General features: G+C 42.1%; 1 protein-coding gene across 12 annotated transcripts in view; it reads left to right on the top strand.

Annotated features, from left to right (window-relative positions):
* The window catches only part of DTNB (dystrobrevin beta), a 198,546-nt gene that overhangs the window by 134,198 nt on the left and 52,013 nt on the right, over window positions 1-12,335 (top strand). For 8 of the 12 annotated variants that reach the window (XM_065682020.1, XM_065682021.1, XM_065682023.1 and 5 more), the window contains 2 exons: window positions 2,841-2,937; window positions 10,113-10,133. In XM_065682020.1, coding sequence (XP_065538092.1) covers window positions 2,841-2,937; window positions 10,113-10,133 — 118 coding nt within the window. The remainder of the gene's footprint in view (window positions 1-2,840; window positions 2,938-10,112; window positions 10,134-12,335) is intronic. The other 4 variants (XM_065682025.1, XM_065682029.1, XM_065682024.1 and 1 more) reach the window with 1 other exon arrangement.

A 12,335-nucleotide genomic window follows, 5' to 3' on the forward strand; every position in this document is an offset into this window, starting at 1 on the left:
TCACAGCTAACAAGGAGACTTTCCCCAAGCCTGTGAGAAGCTTCATCATGTGATGACTTTGCCTTTGATTATATGTAAGCACATTTCCAGACAATCTCAGCTGCTGTGTAGAATTTAGGATGTGAAACATGAGAAATGTAATCCGTGGAAAATCAACGTGTCCCAGGTTTACAAATCTGCAAACACAGGCCGAGGAGATGAGTCAGCTCTGCCATGTTGCTGCCAAATGTAACCTTTGTGGAAGTGCAGCTGTACCCAATGTCCTTATAGATCCCTGCCTTGTAATGCAGATGTGCTTGGCTGCCTCTGCTGCAAGGAGGATGCTCATTCATGCACTAGTTCCAGTGCCCCAGGCGTCTGCCTCAGACTGCATCTCGCCATTTGTGCCTAGATGCTGTCCTATCTTTTCTGGTCTTTTAAACATAGAATTATAGCATCATAGAATCATGGAATAGTTAGGGTTGGAAAGGACCTTAAGATCATCAAGTTCCAATCCCTCTGCCATGGGCAGGGACACCTCACACTAAACCATCCCACCCAAGGCTCTGTCAAACCTGGCCTTGAACACCGCCAGGGATGGAGCATTCACAACCTCCCTGGGCAACCCATTCCAGTGCCTCACCACCCTAACAGGAAAGAATTTCTTCCTTATATCCAATCTAAACTTCCCCTGTTTTAAGTTTGGACCAGTTACCACTTGTCCTATCACTGCAGTCCCTGATGAAGAGTTCCTCCCCAGCATCCTCGTAGGCCCTCTTCAGATACTGGAAGACTGCTATGAGGTCTCCACGCAGCCTTCTCTTCTCCAGGCTGAACAGCCCCAACTTTCTCAGCCTGTCTTCATACAGGAGGTGCTCCAGTCCCTGATCATCCTCGTGGCCCTCCTCTGGACTTGTTCCAACAGTTCCATGTCCTTTTTATGTTGAGGACACCAGAACTGCACACAATACTCCAGGTGAGGTCTCACAAGAGCAGAGCAGAGGGGCAGGATCACCTCCTTCACCCTACTGGTCACGCTCCTTTTGATACAGCCCAGGATACGGTTGGCTTTCTGGGCTGCGAGAGCACACTGAAGCCAGCTCATGTTCATTTTCTCATCGACCAGCACCCCCAAGTCCTTCTCCACAGGGCTGCTCTGAATCTCTTCTCACATTTAACACCCTTTGTCATTAACAAGCAGTACCTCCTCTTTCTTCAATGGAGGTCGTTGAACAAGAGTTTGAATGACATCAACCAAGATCAGACATACACATTGATGTTGATTCTCCATTAGCTTTTAATATATCGATTTTTGCATTATTTGTAGTTGTTAACCAGAATGTTATGTTAAATAATGTTCACACTAATTTTCAAGGCTGGATCAGACAGGCGTTGGAGCAACCTGGTTTAGTGGAAGGTGTCTCTGCCTGTGGCAGGGGGGTTGGATCTGGATGAGCCTTAAGGTCCCTTCCAACCCAAACCGTTGTATGATTTTATGATTCTACAAAATAACTATAGAATAAAATGTACAGACTTTGAACTGACCTAGAGAGGATGGTATAGATAGATAAAGATATGTCTGTGGTGGGTTTTTAACACATTCTAAGTGACCAGGCATGTGTAATCTTCTCTTTATCACCTTATTTTTGTGATACGTTTCAGCATTTGGTACCCACATTCTTCAAAATACAAAATTGTGTGGAAAGAAATACCCAGGATTATTGGTTACTTCACAGTCTCTGTCCTTTTAAGAACCAGTATAGAAACAAGTTAATTCTGTTACAGTCTTAGCAGTTTTGTGGTTTGGGTGTACACTTATGGTGTACAAAAAGACAGCAAGACTTTTTTCAGTCTGAGTAAATGGCCTGTTTCTTTTCCATATTCTGATATCCAGTTGATGTATCTGCAACTAGCTAGTTGTTAAAATTCCCAGAATGATTTATCCATAGTATATCACATGAGAGCAAAGATGTAACCCAAGACACCTAAAAACACAGTCTATAATATGTGGTGCCTTTAACTTTGGATTAGGACATTCAGATGTCCACAAAAATAACTGTAGATAAATAAATAAGCCTTTCTAATATTTTTTTTTCTTACAGTTGTTTATCATTACTATGACTGAGATTTGTGGGGACCAGCATTTCTTAAATCATGTAAGACACTGAAGTGCTGACATGCTGGTGTTCCTCTTTGAATTTCTCTTTATATTGGTCCCTTCTTTGTTTTTAAATGTGAAATAAAACCAAACAGTGATATTGCCTTAAATATCTCACAGACACACATCAGTAGGAATACAGTGGTTTTGTAATGTCAAGGAAAGGGAAGGTCACTTACTATCTCCTTATGTTGTTACCTGGGTTCCGGTACAGCAAATATGTCAAAGACAGTATGTCACGTTCGTGGACAGAAATAGCTCTGCTTAGTTTCCATCCAGACAGGTGATAGCTTTTCCTTCCCAAGCACCTGCAGCCCTTTCTCCTCCTTTTTTTTTTCTCAGTCTTTCCTCCCATCATTCATTCTTGCTTGTCTGAAAGCTCCGCAGGGTGCCTGGAGCTGACGTTAAGAGAGCTCTTAAAAGGAAGAGTAAAGTGGGCTCTTTTTCTCAAAATGCAGTGCTTTTGAAAAGGGCTGCCTACTGCCAAGGTGCTGAGGGCAGGTTCCTGGATTTTAAGTGAACAGCCTGATAGTTACACATAGGTTTCATGGTCATTGTACTGTGCTTTGCTCCATTTTTTTCAATTGGAAGCAGGGGGGAGTGATGAAAACTAAAGACACGGTTGGATGGGTGAATTTCCTAAAGTGGTTTTGAAATACCCAACGTTTATTTTCTGACTCTTTCTTTCATGTAACTTGAACAGACAGAGAAAGGATGAACTGGAACAGAGAATGTCTGCTCTTCAAGAAAGCAGAAGAGAACTGATGGTGCAGCTTGAAGGGCTGATGAAACTGCTCAAAGTAAGCCACCTCCTGTCAGAAATACAGTGCATCCTTCTTTTCCACAGGCCTGGCATTCACTGCTGCTGCTGTGAGATTCCTGCTTTGCTGTTGTATCATCATAAATACTTCATGAGGAATAGAAGGAATTTGCAAAAAGTCATTTCCATGCTGGCTCTGTGTGTTGGTGCAGATGGTTAATGGGTTTTCAGGTTCATATGCCGTTGCTTTAGTTAAAATATCAAGAACCTGTAAGATTTGGAAGGCTTTAAAGAAGTATTAGATTTCATAATTAGCTGCATGCTGTTCTGGGTACCAATCCAGTTCTTTCACCTTTAACTGGAAAATAGACTGGAAGCTGTAGTTGTGGCAATACAGGATGCACCTTCCCAGTGGCGTGGTGTTGTGTTGCACCCGGTAATATCACACGAGCCCTGCGATGTCTGTTGAGGTTTTTTGCTTTAGAGTATGGTGGTATTGTCTTTGATCTATAATATATGTTGTTTGGATTTCTGATGAGTGTACATTATTTATAATTTATTGAGTCCTGCTAGAGTTGAGCTCACAGTTGATGATTATTGTCTAAAATACTATTATGTGTTTATTCCTTCCATTCTTTAAATTGCACAAGAGCCTCTATTAAGTGAATGGCAAAACATTGTCCTTACTCAAAGTGGTTTTGGTCTAAAACAAGATGCCACAAAGATGCTACAGGAAATGGGAGAGGTGGGCGAGGAATCACAGCAGTGGCACTGGCAGGAGCAGCACATGGGTTTATGGATTAGCTGTAGACACATCCTGATAGTTAACATTTAGAGCTTGTCTGCACTTTAAAGTGATAATGAATTCTCGTCGTCTGTCAATCTAAAGTGCAGTCAGTCTTCAGATTAGGCCTGTGGTCTGGAATAAGAATGTATATAAAAGAAATTATTATCAAATACACTTCAGAGGTGGCTGTTTTATTTAGTTTCCCTGTGCAGCTGAGCACATAGTTAGTATTAATATTTGGGAAGTAATTATTTTTTTAAGTCAGTGCTTCTACATGCTGTATTTTTTTCCTGTTCAGCCTATTAATGTCTCTCTTAAATATTGAAGACAATCACTTACTAAATTCACCTTGATTTCTTCAGACCCTAAACCTGTGTGAGTTGAAGTGTGATACCTCTTGAAATGGGCATCCAAAACTGAATTACAGATTTAGGAAAGCATGAATGTTATCCCATCAGAAACAGTTTGACTCTCTGTGGTTCGGGTGACCATAGTCTGAGCGTTTGCCTCTTTATAACACAATCCGTTTGGATGTCTGTTTTAACATGAGAACAAGCTCTAATGCCAGTTTTCTGTAGGCCCTATGATTCTCAAAGCACTTTCAAGCCTTCCCAAACCAATTCTCCCCAGCACGACCTGATGTCCATGCTCTCATCTCATTAGAGTGAGCAGTGTTCTGTCAGCTTTCTTAACTTTCTGCTCTTCCACCTCAAAAGCCTGGAAGGCTGGGTGGACTGCTCAGATGCACTGCTCTGAACCTGTGCAATGCACAGGCTAAAGAGCAACCTGCAGAGCTTTGCCCATATGCTAGACAAGCCACAGCAGGCAGGCAGGTGGGCAGGCAGGCAGCACCTTGCCTTATCTGCCTGCTTGGCCATCCTACTCTTATCTCCTAGCTGCCCAAACAGTGTGTGTTTCCTCTTACCTGACTGGTTGGACGTGTGAACATGGCCTTGTGTGGAGCTGCAGAGGACACTGGGTGTCAGTAACACCAGGAGAGCAAGGAGAGTACTGCAGGATATTGCAGGGATAAAAATCATGAGTGGCAGGTATTGCAATTGGGGAGACACAGGAGGGAGGACAGAGAGTTGCAGAAGAGGGAAGGGAATCATAACTGACTCACATTTGATAAACCAGTATTTTTAGGACCCATTCATTAAGCTGAGTCATGCAGTTCAATTATGAGCTTACAGAAACTTCAGTGACATCTTCTAGGCTTGTTGTACCAAAGTTTAGTTTAGAAGCTGGCTTTTACTAGGCTTTTCCTTTCTAAATCTAGTATATTTTAATTAACTCCCCCAGTTCCCAAAATTGTTTAAACACTGTAAGGACAAATAGGACTGGATGTAAGGAAAAACTTCTTCCCATGAAGATGGTGGAGTGGGGATGGAGGCTGTGCTATCTCCATCCTTGGAGTTTTCTCAAGACTGGACAGAGCTCTAAGAAACCTGCTCTGAGATTAAGTTGACCCTGTTCTGAGTAGGAGGCTGAACTAGAGACCTCTTGAAGTCCCTTAAAACCTGAATTATCCACTGAGCCTGTGACTGTTGTAATTACTTGGTTCTACATATTGCATAATATGGCTCTTTGCATTTCCTCTGAAGAGCTTTCTATGGAGCCTGGCAGCTTCTTTTTGATTAAAGCCTCTTCCAGAAAGACATCTGCTCTCGAGCTGGAGAAATCAAATGGAAAATTCACTGCCAATGCGAATTTTCTTGCACAGAAAAAAATTTATGCCTCATTTCCAGTTTTAATGTATTTAACTTCAGTTTATACCCATTGGCTTTGGTACATGTGGTTCTCCCTCTGTTAAATTAAGGAGTACTTTAGCACCCCTGGTCTTAATATGCAGATATTATTCAATAGTAAAGGCCCTCCTCATCTTGATTTTTGAATCAGTTAAACAGGTAGGACTCTGCTGAACTTCTCCAAATACTGTACTCCAGTCTTTTTTTATGATTGATTTCTTTGCCTTCTTCAGATCTTTAATACTATTTTTAATATTGGGAAAAACAAACTCTATGTTGTATTCTTCTCTGAACCTTAACAACACTACACAGAGAGTTCCACAAGGAGTTTCAGTACTCTTCATCACTCTTTTCCTTCTTGTGCCTTTCTGCACCAATGAGTGCTTTTTGAAAGCTGCCCGTTGTCCAGATCCTACTCTGTAAGAGATGCAAAAGATCTGTAAATAAATCACTGCAAAGTGCTTTATTTATGTCATATAGGGGTAACTGGCTAATGAGAATGTAATGGGTAAATCCTCTCCTATGAAAATGTATTGTGTCTGTACAGGTCCTTTAGGAGCCAAACTTACAAGACATTCAAATAGGAAAACCAGATTTATTTGGCAAGACCTTCTTTCCGTGAAGTTATAATGCTTCGTGTATTACGTATTAGTTGAGTCTTGTATCAGCATTTCTGGTATATTGAATAAATCAATGACAGGGTAAGATCTTTGTGCTCATTTAAGTTGTTTTACATCTCATTTTGACTATCAGTGCAACAAAGCATATTCCAGCCCTGGGTATTCCAAGATGTATTAAAAACTACCTTCTCTGGACTACGTAACTTGTAATTACTTGAAGAATCCCAGCTGCATGCTCCCCAGGCCTGCTGATCTAAAAATAGGATTTCTAGTAGATATTTTGAACTCCTTTTCTCATTATTAGTGGAAAGTACTTCACTGTTTGCTGATAGAAACTACAAGGGGAAAGTACTATTAGTCAAATACAAAACAGGAATACTGATGCTTCTTCCCATATTGAGAAGTTTACCCTGACTGACAAGAAGCAGTATGCACCCTCTTGGGCTTTGTTTTGTTTCTGATATTTGTGTTAATTTCAAATTCTCCTTTTTGGTGGTTTTAGCCCTGCCAGAGATTATTTTTTTCTCACAAGATTTTTGCTTCTCTCATCATGTGGTGCACTTGAAAACTTTTCATTTATGATTTACATGAGCTGTTCAGCTTTTATGGTTTTTTCCATTTTCTTATGGAATATTTTTTTCCATTTTTAATGCTGTCTTCATTTCACCATTTAGAACTGGATTCGTATTACCTAACTTTGGTTATCTGAAATTTTGGTAACTCAGCTCCCTCTTCCTGTGTTGGAAGGACATAGTTGTTCTCTGGAGGTCCATCCATTTTTCACACAGCAAGTCATGCTGTGATAGCTGGCCTTAGAGCAGAGAAAGGCCCTTGCTATTTTGGTTGCTAGTGCCCCAGGGTTGTTCAAAGCCCCATCCAACCTGGCCTTGAACACTGCCAGCGATGGAGCAGCCACAGCTTCCCTGGGCAACCTGTGCCAGGGCCTCACCACCCTCACAGAGAACAACTTCCTAAGAGCTCGTCTCAATCTCCCCTCTGTCAGGTTAAAGCCATTCCCCCTTGTCCTGTCCCTACAGATCTTTGTTGAAAGCCCCTCTCCAGCTTTCTTGTAGCCCCTTTAAGCACCGGAAGCTCCTCTAAGATCTCCCTGGAGCCTTCTCCAGGCTGAACAAGCCCAGCTCTCTCAGCCTGTCTCCATAGCAGAGGTGCTCCAGCCCTTGGAGAATCTTTGTGGACTTCTCTGGACTCACTCCAACAGCTCCATGTCCATCTTTTGTTGTTGTCCCAGAGCTGGATGCAGGACTGCAGGAGCAGTCTCAACAGAGTGGAGCAGAGAAGGAGAATCCCCTCCCTCTACCTGCTGGTCCCGCGGCTGGTGATGCAGCCCAGGACCCGGTTGGTTTCTGGGCTCAAGTGCACACTGCTTGGTCATGTTGAGTTTCTCATCAACTCCCCCAAGTCCTTCAGGGCTGCTGTCAATCCAGTCTCCACCTAACCTGTATTTTGTAAGTTCTGGTTGTTCACCATTAACTGCTGTCATTGGTATCTTCTGCTGTGTCTTCCTGTGCACTTATGAAACCCCGGCTGTATCTATCTGGGTGAGATCATTAGTGCCAGACAGCATTCCTTGGAGAGGCCCTCACCTACCTGATCTGTTGCTGGTGTGGTCGCTGACATGCCCTTGGATCAGAGCTACCAACGCTTTCCCAAACCTTCTGCAACCACCACCCGGGGTGGTGACATGGCCAGAGCCATTCCTGGGGGTCAGTTTGGATAAGGCCACCTTGGTTGGGTGATAAGGTGTTTTAACAGCACAGACATGTGCAAATCATACTGGAGAACAGTTACAGGGTTTAGTTTAATACTATAGCCTCTGAATCTGCAGGGCTAGTGCAGTGGCTGCTTCAGGGCTGCCTGTTGGCTGCCAACCTAGTGTCCTCTAGCCACTGCAGCCAGCCTTTGGTTAAGCAGATAGCCCTTTGCATGCAAGAGGCATTCTGTCCATCTAGGACAAACAGTACCTGTCAGTACTGTCATCAGCAATTTTCTCCCAGTACTTTTTATCTCCTTTTCCTCATCCTGGCTGTTGGCTTAGCTTTCCCTTTTTTTCCTGAAGTCTTCTGTAATCACCTAGTGCCATTAGCTGGCACTGTTCTAATGAGTAGTCTGCAGTGGTGAGTGTCTGCCTTCTTGCAGGGCTTTTGCTTTCAGCTACATAGATATTCAGCAGGCATATCCCGTTTCACTTTTTCCATTTCCTCAATGGTAATTTCCTCACTAGCTGATTTGATGATTTATCTAATAACTCCTTAGTTCTTCTAGCAAAGGTTCATGCCTCTTGAGGTATTTTTTTTCACATCTGTAGTTAATGCTAGAGCCTCATTTTTCAAACTAACAACTTTTTTGTAGAATGGAGATCATTTAAGATCTTTTTGCTGACCTGGCTCACCATCTGGTCCTGCTAGTCGCAGTGCTGATAGGAGGAACAACTGAAAACATGTGGGAGTGTGGGGAGGACAGCACTGGCTTTCAATGTTGATGTTGATCCATGCTTGAATGAAGCAATACCACACATCTTCTACAGCAGAGTCTAAATACACACCTGAGAGAACTCCAGGTCTTGGGAAAAAAGGGAAAAAAAAAAAAAGCATCTGCTCAGAAATGTGGAATTCTCTGTAGTCGATCCCAGATACCTCTGTAGTGCCCACAGTGCACAGTTGTGATAACATCTTTTAGTACAGTGGTGAGAAGAAGCTGCTCTAAATTAAGGGGCAGGTTCTGGTTATCCTGCTCAGACGGGAAATAAATGAGGAAAGGTGGATAAGTCAGTTCATGGATGCCAAGGCCAGAAGGAGCTTTTATTCTGTGAAATTTTTCATTCCATAACCTGAATTTCTGAGGAGACATGCTTACCAGTGGTCCTGCTGCCCCTGCACTGGCAGTCTGTGCAAAGCCACTGTCAGAGAGAACAACTCTTGTTACCCTGAAAAAGCTGTACCTGCTGTTTCTGCATAGATGAGGGTCATCAAAAACACGCTGACAGCCTTTCTTTTAATGCACAGTGCTGCTGCCCGCACCACAACAGCCATGCTTCTCCATACAACCAAGCCTGCAAGACGTGAGCCCTCAGGGCTCGTAATGGTGGTTATATCTATGAAGAGAAAATCTATGAAAACTTCTGAATTGTGAAAGAAACGCATGACTATGTGATATTTTGCTCATTCCAAAGACCATTCGTATAGTTGAAATGGCTGTGACTCCACTGTCCCAGAAGGGTCACAGTGTATGTTCTTCCAAAAGTGGAGAAATTCATTCATATTTCACCTTTTTTCATCTTTCAAATTAGTAGCCATCCATACTGACAAATGTTGCATTGCAACAATGGGATTGTTTTCTCTGCATCTTTTTCCTTGCATCTTTAGTGCTTTTGCCTCCCAGTTTCTTCCTTCCCATTCCAGACCTGGCTGCCTCCAGCTCGCTAGTTCACCATTGTGAATCCCATCTGCAGAGGTTGTGGTATGCGCAGTGGTAACAGGCGCTCTCTGACCAGAAAGGTGATATTGTGCCTCTCAGGCTAGGAGAGTTTGGGTCTCTGTGATGGCAGATTTGAGCACACAGGGAACCAAATGCCATGCAGCGGTTGTGCACTCCAGATGGTATTTCTAGGTGTTAGAGGGTGGTGGACTGATATTTTTGACCTTGAGAACAGCTAGAGAGGTAGTTCTGAGTACAGGGTAGGAAGAGAAGCCAGTAAAGGTCCTGTGTAAAAGAAACACATTTGTTAGATAGCCTGTCCTATATCCAAGATATCCATGCTGTCATATCCATCCCATGTATTCCACTTCTGCCAACACTGAAGGCCATTTGAGATAAGAGTCTTCTTTTGAGCATGGAATAAATGACATCTTTGCTTTCCCACCACAGCTGTTGTGCCTAATGCCCTTGTTCCCTTTCATGTCTGCAGATGTTTCTACAACTTGCCATGTACTCTTTTTCCATTGGGTCTGTTGTGTATTTTGTGTGTATATGTTTCCTTTTCATATGGTAATTAATCTATCCTGTTTCTCTCTTCACCTTTTTCTTTTGGCAACATTTATAGGAAGAAGAGCAAAAGCAGGCAGTAAGTTGACTTCACTTTATAGGTGACCTAACTTTTTTCCTTTCTGCATGAAACCAATTTTATGTTGATTGGATTGTATGCAAATAATCCATGGGAATGCGGGGTCTTTCTCACTTGTGAATTTGAAAGCAACCTTCATCAGTTTCCAGTAGAGCATGTTTTTGTATATGTCCTTAAAGTTACTCATGTCTCCCTTTAAAATTAAGTTTATTGCCATGGGTACACAACTGGTGGCTGTATTCATTAGTTTTTATAGAATTGTGCATGACCATCCAGAGTTGAAAATGTGGATTCTCAGCTGGCTTCATAATTTATCTTGTTGGAGATTCTTTGGAGTATTTTACACTCTAAAAAAAGCTTTCTTGTCTCTTCAGGAATCCTTTAATTTGCCTCCTTGCCACATACAAGTCCATGCATGAAAACTAATTAATGACTTACTTAATAATATTCTGGGCATGGATCCATATCATTCAATCATGATACAGTCTCCTTGAATTAGTCCCAGTATGCTCATTGTAAACAGGACAAGTAAACTAATAAGAGACAAGAACGCATTTGCTTTGTTACGGTTTTTCATTTTCTCTGCCCGCCTGTTACAATCCGAATCCTGTGTCGATTTCGGAATCCACTCCAGAGGGAGCCCTTTTGCTTTTCTGAAAAATAGACGGATGTTCAATATCTTCTCTCCAGCAGAACAAATTTTCAGCATTTTCAAACGTGATTTTCTTTATACACATAGATTTAATGAAGATTAATCCCGTGTTTCGCATTGTTGGGGGTTTTATACATGTTGTGTATCAGATACTCAAATTAGATATTGGATATATGAATTGGAAATTCTAGTGACTTATTTTTTGTAAGGAACTATACATTTTTGGGTAGCTTCTATTGCTGAAACACTTCAGGTCTACGTGTGCTGAAATTGGCTTTTGCTGACTCCCAGATGGCCTTTTATTAAAATCCTGTCATCAGTTTAACAAGAAGGTGGTGGTAAGTGTGTGTCTTCTCTTGGAGCCCAGCTCATCTTTAGTTTATCCTGCCAGTGAAGTTTGCTGAGGCACCTTGCAGAAATTCTTTGGCTTAATGAAGGGACCAGATTGCAGCACGTGGCAGCGATCTTCAAGGAATTTCCTGGGGGAAGGAAAACAACCAAGACACCACCATCCGTGTCTTCCAAATTCTAAGTGTGCAAGTGGAATGCTGTATCGTATGTCATTCTTTTACCCAGTGTCATTGCTAGGAGTAACTGTCTGCATGGAAATGCAACATTATATTAGCTTGTTTTTCCTATGCTGTTCGGCTGGATTATGGAAATAGAAAAAGGGTAAATATGAGATCAAAGCAAAAATTTGCTCAATTTTACCTCCTTCTTTCCATGGAACATTATGTTCGTAGGAGGAGAAGAGAGCAAAGACTGCTAAAATAATGTCAACATAGTGACATTCTGTCCAGTCCTATTCTGTTGGAATCAATGACAAGTAAGCCAAAAAGATTTGAAACTCAAGAATGCAGGTTTTGACCAACCAAAGGAGACATTGTTGATCTGTAGGAATTGAAACTTTACATCCTTACATTTGCATGGACTGAAGTAGCTTGAAGGGGACTGGGAGTGTGGATTTGAAGTAGCTTAGAATGCCCTACTTCAAACTATAAAGGTGCAGCCTGAAAAAGCTGGAAATCCCAGGATACAATGCTCCACTTGGCTGAGAAACACAGAGAAATCACGGAATAGCTGAGGTGAAAAGGCAGCTCTAGAGATCATCTAGTCCATCCCCTATGCTCAGAGCAGAGTCAGCTAGAGCAGGCCACTCAGGAATTTGTTCCATCATGTTTTGAGTACCTCCAAAGATGGAGATTCCACAACCTTTCAGCACAGCTGTTCTGTCTAGTATGTCAGTGCCCTCACCATAAGACAGTTTTTTCTTTATTTCATACAGAATTTCCTATATTTTCTTTTATGTCTGTATTTCTATTCCATTGCCTCTGGTCCTTTCAGTGGATATCACTGAGAAGGGTCTAGCTCTGTTTTCTCTGCTTTCTTCCATTAGGGATTTGCATGTGTTGATAAGATTCCTCTGAGCTTTCTCTTCTTGCAGCTAAACAGTCCAGCTCCTTCAGCCTCTCCTCATATGGCAGATACACTGTTTTCTTAATCATCTTTTTTGGTTCTTCCTTGGACTTGCTGAAGTCTTTCTCCAAATC

This window comes from Lathamus discolor, chromosome 5 (assembly GCF_037157495.1).
Source record: "Lathamus discolor isolate bLatDis1 chromosome 5, bLatDis1.hap1, whole genome shotgun sequence".
Lineage (NCBI taxonomy): Eukaryota > Metazoa > Chordata > Aves > Psittaciformes > Psittacidae > Lathamus > Lathamus discolor.